General features: G+C 40.5%; 1 protein-coding gene across 7 annotated transcripts in view; it reads right to left on the reverse strand.

Moving 5' to 3' along the window:
* Positions 1 to 12,765, reverse strand: part of NR3C2 (nuclear receptor subfamily 3 group C member 2) — a 293,590-nt gene that overhangs the window by 44,602 nt on the left and 236,223 nt on the right. For all 7 annotated transcript variants that reach the window (XM_070415289.1, XM_070415290.1, XM_070415286.1 and 4 more), the window contains 2 exons: positions 7,112 to 7,462; positions 5,748 to 5,892 (listed from right to left, as the gene is read on the reverse strand). In XM_070415289.1, coding sequence (XP_070271390.1) covers positions 5,748 to 5,892; positions 7,112 to 7,462 — 496 coding nt within the window. The remainder of the gene's footprint in view (positions 1 to 5,747; positions 5,893 to 7,111; positions 7,463 to 12,765) is intronic.

Raw genomic sequence — 12,765 nt, forward strand, 5'->3', positions numbered from 1 at the left:
TATGTGTACTGAATTGGTAAGAAAGGTGAATACTTGCAGCGATCTGGTGCAATATATGATAAGCTGTTTTAAGGTAAAAATGGAATAATTAATCATTTAATATATATTTGAAAAGTTTTGAGTTTATAAGAAAAGTTCTATGCTGATTTAAAGGACTAACTCATATCTTTACCCCAATGTTTAATAAAAAGTTAGAAAGAACGTTTTCCTTAATTATTCCCTACTCCCTGCCTTTCCTCCAGGTCCAACACTGCTGGTGCACAGCTGGAGGGGGAGGCTGCAAAATGACTGCCTTTTGAAGTTCTGTCCACTGTTTTAAACACAGCAGTGCCTCCGTTCATGGCACCCCATGTCACAATTCTTTACTGTAAACTTCATCCTCATCATGAGAAAGAATAACTTAGAAATCTCCTTCTAGACTGATTAACAGACTGTTTGGTTCATTTGTTCAATAATTCATTTACTCTGCAAATATTTACAGCTTACCTACTGTGCCTTGGACACAGTGTAGGTGCTGGAAATGAAAAACGATGAGACCAAGTCTGTGACTTCAATGAGAAGGTGCCACCTAGACAAGGGTGGGTGGGGGATACAGACACCTACAAAAGAGCCATCACTGCAGGTGAGAGGTGGTCTCAACGGTAGAGGGTTGGTGGAGAGCAGAGAGGACCACAGCAGCGGGTCCTACCCTCAGCGGAATGGCGCCTGTGACTCCCCTGCCCAGGTTGCTTCCTGCACTTGGTGGAAGGGTGCAGCAGTGTAGGCACTGCCAGGGGAAAGCAGAGGGCATATTCAGCAGGGGCGAATGTGCAAGGTGCTGGCAGGCAATGAGTGGGCATGCTTCCAGACTTCCAGTTCACATCTCCCTGGGGCTACAATGGCATTTAATCCCAGGGAGATGTGGGGTTCCTTCTTTAGCCTCTACTGCAAAATGTGTTCAAATTTGTACCTTTAGCCTGGACCTCTCTTTAACTTTCTGATCTGTATAAATAACTGCCTCTTTAATATTTTCTCTTGGATACTGTTTCAAAGATGATTCAACCCTCACATGTCCAAAACTGGCCTCCCTTACTCTTCCCTTCTAAACCCTGGTCCTCTGTCCTTGTTCCCTAGCCAGGGAGTCACACCAACCAAATCCTACCTGGCACTTAAGGCACAGACCTGGAAGTCATCCTAGACATTGACTTCTTTCTCCCCTCCAAACCCCACCAGAATCCAACCACTGGCAACTGCTGGTGCTTTTGGCTTTCAACACCTGTTCACATCTCTCCATGTCCATCATTACAATGTCTTTCATTCAGGCCCTTCCTGCCACAGGGCCTTTGCACATGCTGGTGCCTCAGCCTAAATCAGCTCTCCTCTTCTTATACTTCCTTCGCCTGATTGACACTAATTTAGTCCAGGGAAACCTTTCCTGACTAGATCAACACCTCCCATGAACTGCTTGTCCTCAAAGCAATTTTCCTTTCAATACTTATCACAATAATAACTCTGGGATCCTTTAAATAATTTCTTTTTCCCTACTAGACTGTTATGTTCCATGAGACAGGAATTATATATTTTTTCCCCAGTATTCTAAAACCACTGCTTAGAACACTGAATAAATGCAGGATGAAGCATGCATCCACATTCAGACTTCAGTTGCAGGACATTCTCTGTAACTTAGTAGTTTCCCTAAAAAATACAGGGTCTGTGACAGCACCCTGTAATAGAGCTACCGCATCAAGCTCAACTTGCCTAAAAGGCTTTATGCCATTCCCAAATGTTTCCTGGGAGTAGCCTTCCCCCTTCCCAGTCCTTTGAAAAAGACACAGCTCCACCCTTTTCTTTCTAGTTAAGAGAAAGCTTACAGAAGTCTAGGTTCAAGTTGAGGTCAATGGTTTTAAGAATAAGAAACAAACTTTTCATTCAAATATTATGTGATTTCATAACATTTAAACTACTTATAACATTAGAATGCAATTTTTGTTGTTGGTTCCATTTTATCTCTATTACTATTTTCTAGAACAGATAAATGCATAAAGAGCTTATATGACCTTTCCTTTTTCTTTTTTTGGTTTATTATTCCTTATTTTCCAAACTCTTTATTGACATTAATTCTCCCAGGCTTCAAATATAAGGTGCTTGACCCTAAGTTTCATTTGTTAAGAAGGATTCTTACAATTTTGCACTTTGTTTGGAACCTGTAAAGTTGAATGTTTGCACACAATTAAAAATTAATTGATGACAACATAGGCAATAAAGGAAAAAAAAAAGATAAAATGGACTTCATTAAAATTAAAAACTTCAATTTTAAAAGTGCAATAAAAGATATTATATCAAGAAAGTGAAAAGACAACACAAAGAATGGGAAAAATTTACAAATCACGTATCTGATAAGGGTTTAATATCCAGAATATGTAAAGAGCTCCTACAACTCAAGAACAAAAGGCAAGCAACCTGATAAAAAATGGGCAAAGGACTTGAATGACATTTCTCTAAAGAAGCCATACAAATGGCTAATAAGCACATAAGATTCCCAACATTAGGGAAATGCAAATCAAAACCACAAGGAGATGCCACTTCATACCAACTAAGAGACATGTCAGACAGATAAAGCATATACACTAAGATATCACTTGTTTGTGGAACCTAAAAAGCCAAACTTGCAAAAACAGAGTAGAATGGTGGTCTGGTCAGGGGTTGGGGGTAGGGGAAGAGAGATGCTGTTTAAACGGACAAACTTTCAACTAGTAGACAAGTGAGTTCTACAGATCTGATGCACAGTATAGTGAATACAGACAATGGTATTATAACCATTAAACTTGCTAAGAGACTAGATTTTATTTGTTCCCACCACAAATAAGGAAATGATGATTATCTGACACGATAAAGGTGCTAGAGCCACAATGGCAATCATATTTTGGAGCATCTGCCCCCCTGGTGGTCAGTGCACATCATAGTGATTGATTGACTGGTAGACTGGCCCCTGGTGGTCAGTGCACGTTATAGTGAGCGGTTGAGCAGCCTTAGCATATCATTAGCATATTACATTTTTGATTGGTTGAACGGCCAACTGGTCAACTGAACACTTAGCATATTAGGCTTTTATTATATAGGATATGTAAATGTATCAAATCAACATGCTATACACTTTAAATCTACATGTTATATATGGAGTATATTTTAAACTCTCCCCAACACTTCTCACCTACTATAGCTATTTAAAAACAAAACAAAAGAGAAAATCAGTGCTGGCAGGGATGTGGTGAATTTGGAACTCTTGTTACTCTCATTACATTGCCAGGAATGGGAAAAGGTGCAACCGCTGTGAAAAACAGTTGTGTGGCTCCTCAAAAGTTAAATATAGAATCGCCATGTGACCCAGCAGTTCCACTCATGGGTACATACCCAGAAGAATGACAGCAGGGATTCAAACACATACTTATACGCCGATGTGGATAGCAGCAAAATTCACAGTAGCCAGAGGGGAAAACCCAAATGTCCATCAACAGATGAAAGGTAAACAAAATGTGGGTAAGTTTCTCTGTCTGGTGAAAATAAATAAGGTCTTATGTTCTAGGAGGTGGCAGCAAGGACTGAATTAGCGAGCACTGAACTCCTCCTCCTACGGGAGCATGAGGCTCTAACATTTTCATCAACTGACCTATACCTACTCCCGTTTTATGTGTATCTCTGTTAGAGACACCTTAGTGACACATACTGTTGTTTCATTAACTTTGAACTCACGGCCAACAGCACTAACTCATGCCTGACAGAAAGAAGCTTATCTAGAGCCTGCATTTTCTCCTTAAGGCGCATTACAGCCTCTTGTGCTCAGGAACCCTAGACTTCAGCACGTGCTTGGGAGTCACGTTCAACAGGGAAATCACCAACAAAAAGCCCAACAGTGCCAACCTCTGGCACTAAGTAGACCATGAGAAGGACACTTCTTTACAACACGAGGGCTGACACGGGACGGCAGTCTCAGGTGAAACACACAGGCTGGGCCGCAGAAACGCACTGCCTCTGTGCAGGCCTGCAAACAGCCCTGAGAGTGCTGCAAGGGTTGACTCTGGGTTGACAAATAAATGTAGAAAGAGGCCGATTCACAAGTGCAAAACCTGTTATCAACGAGGACCCACTGTATATACATACAATGCAATAATATTCAGCCATTAAATGAAATCCTGATACATACTCCAATAAGGTGAACGCTGAAGACGTGCTAAGTGGAATAAGTCAGAAGCAAAAGGACACACATTGTCTGATGCAAAGCCTAGAACAGGCAAATTCACAGACTAGCGGTTATCAGGGTTTTGGGGTGGGGGAATGTGGAGTTACTGCTCCATGGGATCAGAGTTTCTGTTAAGGACGATGAAAAAGGACTGGCGACGGACAGTGGGGAGGGCTGTACAGCAATGTGAATGCAATTAGCACCCCTGCACTGTACACTTAAAATAATTAAAATGGAAATTTCTGTTACATATATTTTATGACAAAAATTTATGTGCTAAATGAAATTAAATGGATCACTTTAATCTCCTGTTAAAAAGAAATGGAGACACACTGAATGACACCAACAGCCTCTTGCCCTCACTTCTTTTTAAAGAAAATACCCTCCTTACTATGTTTTTCTTTGGCTTATAAGCCATATTTTAAAACAGGCTTATTATTTAGTAATATCAACTAATTACTGAGGACAACAAGTAAATTAAAATGTGCACGTCAGTTGTTTGGCTGCACTTCATGCTTTTGGTGAAAATTTATGCAGTAATAGAATTATTCTTTGTAATTGCCAAGAGAAGGGTCACCTTGAGAGCCAACAACTGACGTTCCTGATTTATCTTGGGATACTGTTGCCTGCAGGTCACTGTATTTGGGTGAACTAGTCCTCCCAGGTAAATCAGTACTGGTATTATTTCAGTATCTTGGCACTCTGTGTCCACTTTTAATCTCTTCCATTGCTTTTGTTTCTTTGATCATCAATCTATTTCTCATCTGCTTCCTTCCCCACTGAACACCCCTATTTTCATATCTCCAGGGAGAGCCATCTGTTGGAATATGGCTGTGGTTCACTTCATCACTCAAACGTTCCAGTTTATTTTCTGTATCTCCTGACCCAACAAATACAAAGAAGCACTGCTGGAGAGACACAGAGGACATGTGCTCATGTGGAATACAAACGGCATTAACATGTAAACTTAAAACACAGGAAGGAATTCACGGCCAAAGGAAAACCAACCGCAATTCTTTCAATCTTTGAAAGTGCATCATAAAACTAACAGTGTGGCTTCTCTTATGACTGCAAAGAAGAATAAATATAATTGTCATGAAAACACCCCAAACAGCTGTGCAGCCTTAACAGAAGAACCACTACATGAATGTACACAGAAGTAGGTGCTTCTACACTTACACTTCCTAGAAATTAGACAGTCTGAGTGTAGTTACCAAAAGCGGCTGTTTTCTATTAATTGTGGCTTTGTACCAGTCAAGCTTTTGGAGCCAACTGGATCATCTTTCTTTTGGGACAATTCCCACATACTATTATGTGAGATTTATATATACTGATTTATACATATGCAGGCATGTGCACGATGATTTGGTAAAGAGTAATTTTTAAATTCTCAAATGATAGCTTTTTTTAACTCTTAAAAATTGCAAGCAGCAGTGGATTCCTTCACAAACATACATCTGTTTAGAAATCATAAAGACATAAGAAATAACGCTGCAGTCTGCTTTATGAAGGCTAATTAACAGGTACTCACTCATTAAAGACCAGGTCTGGTGCGAAATAGAGAAATTGGCTGTTTGTGTGTTTGTACGACCTCCAGCTCAAGGCGAACGAGGATAGACACATCCAAGAATACTGGATGAGGGTGATTTGGTCCTCAAGAGGCAAGTTTTTAAATCCTGAAGAACAGAACAATTAAACACAGAAATACACTTAGCATTTGAGTACATTCCAGGAAGAAGCTTCTTAAGTTAACCTCCCAACAGCCACCTTCCTCTAAGACTCCAATCAATGTCACAGTCATTTACAGAGCACCCACCCTGGGCTTGGCCCTGTTTAACGCCTCATTTCAATTCACTCTGAATTCTCAATGAGGGTGAATATCCAGGGCCAATAAGACGGGGGAATTCAGGGCGTTTTGCTGGATGATGGTCTAAAACCCTTGGTTAGCCTGAAAGACTCTGTATTACCCTGTAAAACATCTCTATCCTACTCCCAGTTAATAACATTAACATATAGGGTAATTTAATAACATCAGCTACTGCGGTTATCTGCAATTATGTAGCTTTTACTCTTCATGAGTTTGCAGTGGTTGAACAAGCATTATTCCTTGCTTCCCAGAGTCTGGGATAACCCTGGACTTCAACAAAGTTCTGAAGTTGGATAAGCACTCTTGGCACCTGTGCCCCTGTCCCACAGGCCTCCTTTCTGGGTCTCAAGCCCGTCTTTTGTTCCTTTTCCCAGGCCTTGTATTCCCAGTGACATTAGGCTCCTCTTCAAAAAATCCGTCACCGAGCTTTCCCCAGTCTGCATTCCTACGGCTGTTGGTTGGCCACAGGTCCTTTAACAAACTGCTTTGGGTAACTGTACTGGGCTGTTATGGTAGCAATTCTAAGTGATGTTTCTGTAAATTAATGGGGACCTGATTCATAAAATCCTGTGGCATAAAAAATGACTAAAGTAGGAATTTCAAGGACAATTTAAAGGGTGCTAGAGGTAAGATGTTATTTTTTGAAAGGACAGATTTTTAGGGGCTCCTACAACTTAATAGACAGGTCTTGGTGTACTTGGTCTCTGGTTAGATCAGCCTTGGTTACAAGCTGCTAGTAACAGGCTGTTCTGCTTTCACGACCATCTCTCTGGGATGACATTTCCATCACAGTCATCCACAGGAAATGTGTGACCTGTTCCCAAGAGAACCTTCAACTCTAACTGCTCCGGAGAACTGAGCACACTAACCAGAATTCCGAGATGCACTCGATTCATCTGATAATTTTACCATTTGCTCCCAGGATTTAAGAGAAAGCCAACTCTGATCACTCAGTTGGATGTGGTGAAAGAGATTGCCCTGCCCTGTCCAGTTCAGGACACAGACCGTGGAAGGAGAGGCAAGCCTACCTGGAATTACCTTTGCCCACTTCACGACTTGAATCATCTGCTTGCCCGCGAGGCGGTTCAGCGTGGAGAGCAGGCCCTCGGCGGTGTCCGGTTTGGAGCTGTCGTAGCCGGCATACACAATTTCAGGCTCGATGTTTTCTAGGATCATCCCAGGGGAGGGTGTGAGTGCGCGTGAGATTGTGGAGAGCTGAGGGACCAGCGCCGTGTTGACAGAGGGCTCTTTTGCAGGGGCGATGTAGGTCGTCCCTTCCTCAGGGCTCTGGGGTGGTGGGGGTGGTGGCGGGGGCTGCTGCTGCTGTGACTGCTCCTCATGAATCCCTTTTAACTTTCCCAACTTCTTTGACTTCCGGGCTGTATAAAAATCATAAGTGATGAGAGCAAATTAAAATTACGATAGGGATATACACCATATGAGGTAAATTACAATCAAACATTGATTTATATAGAGTGGGGCAAAAGAAGGTTTACAATTATTCGTGTGGAAAATAAAGGGATCCTTAATAAATAATAATACAAGAATAAGCTCTGCTTTGTGTACTGGCAACTGTAACCTACATTTGCCCCACCCTTCATTGGTTAAAACATGCCTTTCCTCTAAAGGTGACTTACGATACTAACAGAAAGAGTAGCTTTTAAAATATTTTTGGAATACCATGTCCCAATGCTTTATATAAATGAACCAATTTAATGACTTTATGAGTAGGTACTATTCTTAGTCTCATTTTATAATGAAGAAACTGAGACCAAAAGGGTTATGAGAGCTGCCTAAGATCGCACAGCAAGTGTATGTAAAACAGAGACACAAGTTCAGAGGAAAAAGCCATTTCATGGGTTAATAAATGACATATGCCTCAGCTAAGCCTTCCATACGTCGGTAATTCCCACTTCTTATCCACTGAAGAGTTGCCAGCAAGCACCAGGACGGCCTGACTGAGCTTGTTGTCCTCGTGCTGCCCCTGCTCCCTCTGACTAGGAGTTTCTTTGGTGCTGCTTCCCCTCCCTGTTGTGGCCCCTGCACAATCACCTGCTTATGCAGACTGGTTATTTTGTGCAAATGCTGCCAGCCCAGAATCCCCAGCTCTATTGTGGGCGCAGAAGCACAAATATTGGGTGTTCCTCCTCTGTTACAGCCCCTTTGGCACCCTGGGAAATGCTATACCTAATGCAAATGATTCACAGATTTCCATGGGATGAGTGGGAGAGCAATCAACCCCAAATCAACGTAACAAAGGGGGAAGAAATTAAATATCTGGATGATTTCAAACTGGACAGCTAACGAGTAAATGCACAGGAATTGATACCACACAAAAAATCAGATGCAAGTTACAGCAATACACACAAAATACAATCTTTAAAAGTCTGTCCACTCTTTGTTTTTAATATAAGTAAGGAATTCACATAACATATAGCCTAGAGTTAAAACATACCATAATACTATATAAGAGTCCTACTTTAGACTTTTAGAACAAGTGACCATATATATGCTCTGATGTACTCAGAACAGCCTGGTTTATGCCTGTTTTTCCAGCATGATTATCAATAGTGCCCTGCTTACTCCTAAAAGTGCCAGATTTTGGTCAATGGATTAATACTGTGCTCATCTTCATTAAAACCAAAGAAATAGTGCTAACTCTATTAGCAACTGTCTTTCTTTCACACTCCTTTCGAGGTTATTATTGTTAAAACAGATAACGGAAATGAAGGCATGAGAAGGTGGAAGGGGATATTGGCAGGCAGATGGGAGGGTTATGGGTGGATGGCAGGTGGGTGGGGTGGGTGAGTAGATAGGGAAGATTAATGAATGGATAAAGAGAAGAGAAAGCCCAGAATTTAGAGATGTGGTAATAACTCAATTTGCAATTGGAAGGTTTTCCATTTTTTAAAAGAATTTGTTTTAAAATCCTTGAAGACCCAGACAACTTCTACTTAGTTTAACATATGTGGGGAATTTACAGGATATAAATGTAACACCGTGTAGGACTATGCCACACCAATGAACTTGATTTTAATAGTAACCATTCATGTTTACAATTACAGCCATTAACATTTACCACATTCACCACAGAAACACCAATTCAGATAAAAGCCACTATCCAACAATAGAAGTACTGGCCACACATTCATTAAATATTGGAATGGGCTTAAAAGATGAACAAGCTATAATTTCTATTTTAAGGAGTTTAAAATCAGCAAAGTAACTTTAAAATTCTAATAATTTCAAATCATTTCATTTCTTATAGACCGTTTCCTCCTATAAAAAGTTGAGGCAGAAAAATCTGATTATTTTGAATAAAAAACAGATGTGTCAATCTCATGAATACTAATGGGAGCTGCGACAAAGTATTGTCCAATGGCACTAAGCATACAGGAGGCAGCTAAGGTGCGTCTGCAGAACGAACAAAAAAAAATAAATAGCAGCTAAATGCAAAAAAAAAAAAAAAAAAGAAAGAAAAAGGAAAAAAAAGGCAAAACAGAAGGAGAAGAAAAGAACCAAACATGTAGATAATCCAAAATGCTGGCCAACTGATGACTCTGGAAGAGCTTGGAAAAAGCGTATCCTGGTCATCGGGAATCAGGTACTTAGAACTGCCCCTGTGCCACATACACCTGCCGTAAGCCTCAACTGATTCTCATGTGAGAAATGGGGACAGCAGGGCTGCCCTCTCCTATCTCACAGCGAGCTAAATGGATGAGAAAAATAAAAACCTGTTGAAAGTCGTTACTAACATCTGAAATAGTATTTCAATGTTACTTCCATTCTTTCCCATAATTTCGCAAATATTAAAAATGTCCCCATTCATGAAAATGTCCTCACCTTGTATAAAACTACATCTGATAATAACCACAATTTGATTGACTAGAAATAGCCCTGGGTGATATTCTCAAATTTTATTAAGAGTGATATTTGCTTGCAAATTAATGATAAAATTCACGTTTGTTTAAGGCCTTAGGTCTATAATGCTGTGTTTATTCTCATGGTCTATTTAAGGTCAGTGCAATGAAATACCATGAAAAAAGACCCTTAACATTTCTTCTAATGTTATAAACTGTGGCCTAGAACATAACCTACTGAGCAGATTATCAACATTCTGTTTAGCATGTCAGTCATATTTAATTTCATGCTGTGGTTTTATGAATATATATGGGGCACTTGGAATTGAATAATAATCTGTATTTACTTAAATACTTCAAGGCAATATGTACTCTCAGTGTGCAGACTCTTCATCCAGTATCTTTTCTCAGAGCATGGAGGTAAGGTTACATATTAATTATACTTATATTGCTCCAGGCAGCCTTCCTAAAATGCTTAACCATTCTATACTTTTTTTTTTTTAACAACTGCTGTATTCTAGAATTAAAGCTCCCGGAAGTTGATAAGGTCTTATGTATTCCTACAACATTCTCCATGATGCTTATGGGTACTCAATAAATGTTTGTTGACAGAATTTCATTTTCAAATTTTAAGTATTTGTTTACTTCCATACAGGAAACACAGGCAAGTTTCTGAGATTTTGAGATTCAATTTCTGAATTATTAATTATTCTTCCTTTTCAAAGTGTCTACTGATCCATTTGTACTAGTAGAGTTGTTACTCTTAAAATGACATCACTCAAATAACAATAAACTAAATGTACTGGGCACTTAGGGGCTCAGCACAGTTCAAAACTGTGATTAAGTATATTATTTCCATTTTACAGGTAAGAAAACTGAAGCACAGAGAGATATGTCCTCCAAGGCCACAGCCTGGGCTCAGAGCCTACACTCTTAACCTCTATACCATGCTCTCTCTCTGCTAATCTTTTCTCTTTATTTAATTTGTATTCATTTACACTTTAAGGTTAACAGGAGCTTCAAATCCAACTGTATAATTAAGAAGTTTGCTAATTACACAGGAAAAATCTTTAGCCAAAGATACCTGATGAGCAGGTTTCCATTATCCAAAGCAGGAGTGAACATAAGTTTTGGGTCTTATCCCTACCTGCCACCTTCCTTAAGTGTGGAGTTAACAGGCTTGGGCACTCAAGCTCCCAGGTGGCCAGAGCCACACTTTATTTCTCCACTGCCAGCCACAGTTGCGCGAGTGTGCATGTATGGTGTGCATTAATCTGACTAAATGTCTCCCAGTCCCACTTACGCCTGGAGGAGTCTCACTTTTTCTACCTCGATGCTATAGTCACTAGCACGTGGGTAGTGGCTGCCCTCTGGGGCCAAATCCTTAATTACTGGCAGCATCCTGATAGCCAGTTTCTCCCAGCCTTGCTGGGAGGCAGAACTGCACTGACTTCTCATGAATTGTTCCTCAGGAGCCGTGGGGTGGAGAGGCCCTGCTTCCTATCCTGCCGACATGCGCAACACCCAGCTGTGAGCATCTGGTGGGACCCTATAAAAATGGTGGCAAGCTCCCAGTAGGGATCTCTAGATGCACAAAGGCCGTGAACATGGCATGACAACCCTTCCTTTTCGCTTTGCTCCACCTCCTGAGGCTGATATGACCCACTACATACCCTTTTGGCAAATTACTGGTGTGGTAGAAAGGTGGCTGACTAGGAACTACATCTTTCTTGCTTCCCCAGTAAAATGAGGAGACCAGCAGGGTTCTCGTGGTACTTCCGTCGTGACTTTCTCAAGTGTGTGCAACTAAAGATCCTTTAGAACAGAAGCAGGGAATCAGGACAATTTTTTTTTTTCTTCTGGAGTAGAATAAAACACCGATATGGAATGTTTTCAATCACAACATTTCACTGGAAAAAGTTAAAGTGAGAAAGAATTCTGTCATTTTAGACATACTTCCTGCCATGTCTTGACATTTTCGGTGTTGGCAGTAATTATAATGAGGAAGATATATGGATGTTATATGAAAACACGCATCTTCCTGTTCACGGGCCAAGTGTAATCACTGGCTTAAACCCACAGGCCGCTATCTGCATCCACCCCTTCTTCTCTCTCTCTCACAGCCCCTCACCCAGATCCCGAGTTCCTACTTTCCACGTCCTCTTTACTTGAGGACTTCTCTTTGCCTTTCTACTGCCAGAGGCAAAATGCTCTGAGAGTTCAGGAGACAACCAAGTATTTTTGTCATGAAACCAGAGAAGGAATGTAATTTTTCTACAAATTTACTTGGTTTTGCAGCAAATCTTCTCTCATTTGTACTAATAGCAAATGGGCATCTATGGTTCTCAAGGTCACACACACCACAGAACTGGGGTGGGGGTCCAGGGCACACTGATTCAGGAATAAATAACTAATGTCTCAATCGATAATACTGAAGAGGCACTGCCATTGTTTACAAATACTCCTTGAGAGGCTAAGAAACTTGAAAAGAGGGCGTTTTAAAAAGTACCTCCAAATATTCTTAATCTACATTATGTAACAAATTAACAGGCATTATTGATTTTATTAGCATAGAAAACATGGGCAGGCAACTCAAACCCAACTTTTGACTTCTTTAAAAGACACTGCGCACCACACATACACAAAGTGGTAAACTATGTGAGGTAATGAAGATGTTACAAATCAGCTTGATTGTGGCAATTATTACACAGGCATACTTATGTCATATGTTATACACCTGAAATATATCAATTTTTATTTGTCAACCATAACCTCCCCCCATAAACAGGGGGGAAAAAGACATTCCAAATTAATGGATCTCC

The sequence above is a fragment of the Myotis yumanensis genome, unplaced genomic scaffold, assembly GCF_028538775.1.
Source record: "Myotis yumanensis isolate MYYU_CA2020_CCGP unplaced genomic scaffold, mMyoYum1.0.hap1 SCAF_5, whole genome shotgun sequence".
Classification (NCBI taxonomy): domain Eukaryota; kingdom Metazoa; phylum Chordata; class Mammalia; order Chiroptera; family Vespertilionidae; genus Myotis; species Myotis yumanensis.